The 2,226-nt window shown below is 38.1% G+C and overlaps 1 protein-coding gene across 1 annotated transcript in view; it reads right to left on the minus strand.

Annotated features, from left to right (window-relative positions):
• Positions 1-342: 342 nt before the first annotated feature.
• DNAJC3 (DnaJ heat shock protein family (Hsp40) member C3) overlaps positions 343-2,226 on the minus strand; it is a 143,455-nt gene continuing 141,571 nt past the window's right edge. Inside the window, exon 12 of the mRNA XM_007944011.1 lies at positions 343-500. Within this exon, the coding sequence (XP_007942202.1) occupies positions 343-500 (158 nt within the window). The remainder of the gene's footprint in view (positions 501-2,226) is intronic.

A 2,226-nucleotide genomic window follows, 5' to 3' on the forward strand; every position in this document is an offset into this window, starting at 1 on the left:
CTTTTCACACACGTAGGCACTATGCAAGGCTGTGAGGAGAATAATCTCTGCCTGTTCCAATGCAGAGAAATATAAAATGCATGAGCCCTTCTACAGACGAGCCTGCCTCAGACATTCATAAAATGTACACAGGCTGCTTTGTCACAACAGAACCTTCCTTGCCTCCCTACTCACACAAACCCATCAACCATAAGGTCTAAATTGGATAAGAACAGATTTTTAACTCTTTGGTTATGGAGGACAAAAAGAGTTGAAAATATTTTCATTAGGATCCTGAAATAAGATTTCTTTGTTTTAATCTTAAAAAAAAAATTAATGAAGAAGAGCAGGAAAATAATTGGTTTAATTGAAGTGGAATTTAAATCTGAATGGTCCGCCTGAGCTGAAGGGATTAAACCCTTGCCATGAGTTCCAGCTTCTGTGGAAAGGGTTGCCACCACCTCCTTGTTGGCTTTCTGCATCCAGGGGATCTTCTCCATCATCAAACTTTTTCCTCATTTCTATAAAAGAAATCAGCAAATTAGGACCCAGGTATTGATTAAAATATATGTAGGAGTTTGTTGTGTGTGTGGTGGTGGGGGTTGGTTCTTGCTTTTTCAGTTATCAACACTGTGCCTGGTGTTTGAATTGAGTGTCCCCTATTCCCACCCAGGAGATCAGAGATTTGGTCTCAGGAGAAAGAGAACTAGAGACAGCAGTCACAGAGAAGTTCAGGGTTGAAAATAAGCAGTGATTGATATTTAGGTCCCCTAATCATCTTACCTCGCAAAAATGCTATCCAAGATTGGGAGCTACCCGAGGAAAATCTAGAGTCCTCCAATAGAGTCTCCAATAGTCACATTCTTCCTACTCTGATCCCTAAAATCAAGTCTGTCAGGAAGCAACCTCTGCCTCACTCTTAAAACTGAACAGAACGAAGCCTCACCAGATCTGAACGGAGGCAGGCACCCGTGCTGCACAACTCCAGGATGTACAGTATTCATGCACACGCAGTATGACTGCCACCACAGAGTCGTGCACCATGCTGCTGTAAGCCCTGAGGAAAAGTCCTCACTACTGAGAAAGATCCTGATGCAGGAATAGGAAGAAAAGCTATTTCATCCCTACAATAAGAATAGAAGCTGTGAAAAAAGAACTTTTCATTAGAAATGACAGTTGGAAAAACAGAAGATAGAGTTAAGGAAATTTCCTAGGAAATACTGAGCAGAAACAATCAATACTGAGGTGCACTTCTAACAAAGAGTTCCAGAAAGAGACAACTCCAAAAAAAAGAAGAAAGTTTTATCATAACTAAAGCACAAAAGCCCTCAGAATGAATGAAAAAGGCACAACCACTATGAAAATTCCAAAAAACTAGGGATAAAGGAATAATACAAGTTATACACAAAGGAAAAAGAATGGCACAGGACTTCAACAGCAACCCTGGCTGCTAGAGGAAAAAAAATGGTTTCAAATTTTAGCAGAACTAGTTTCTATACTCAAAGTATTAATCACCATGAATGGAAAGGGGCAAAAGGAAATTTTCAGTTTGCAAAACTAAAACTTTTTTATTTTCTATATAGTCTTCCTAAGGCAGCCACTGGAAGATAAATGCTCCAGCCACATCAGTGACTAACCAGGCAAGTGCACAATACAAAATCCAGGTAACACTCCACCCCACAGAACAATGAGTGGAAATGGGAAATAACAGAGATGGAAATAGAGATAGTGCCAAAATTCAAAGTATCATTTCACTGAATGTATAATGTAGAAGCTCAACCAAGTTTCCAAGAGTAATACATAGGACACATCCAAAATTTTCAAAAAGATGACACACCAAAATAAACTAGGGTACTCAGCAGCCTTGAAAATGCTAAATTGGGAAATAAAAACTGAGATTCAAGCCCTAGCTATGATGCCTGAGAGCTAAGTGTTCCTGTAGTATAAAACCTCACAGGACAGAATAAAGCTGCACAATACAAGTATTAGTATGATAACTGGGAAATGAAACTGCCTTTTTATCATCTCATTTCACTTTAGATAATAAAGCATCTGATTATTAGTATTTAAAAAGAGGAGGGATCAGCAATACTATGGTTAAAAAACAAGATAGAGAAAGTGGGAGGATTTAATCAGTTTACATGTAGACTATAATTTACATGTAGACCAAACAGCTGAGAATTACAGTAACAATGTAAATTTTGTAAACCTTGACAAAGTAAAATTAATAGCTAACAAAATTAGGAA

The sequence above is a fragment of the Orycteropus afer genome, unplaced genomic scaffold (genome assembly GCF_000298275.1).
Source record: "Orycteropus afer afer isolate SDZICR_OR568_19922 unplaced genomic scaffold, OryAfe1.0 scaffold00117, whole genome shotgun sequence".
NCBI classification, from domain to species: domain Eukaryota; kingdom Metazoa; phylum Chordata; class Mammalia; order Tubulidentata; family Orycteropodidae; genus Orycteropus; species Orycteropus afer.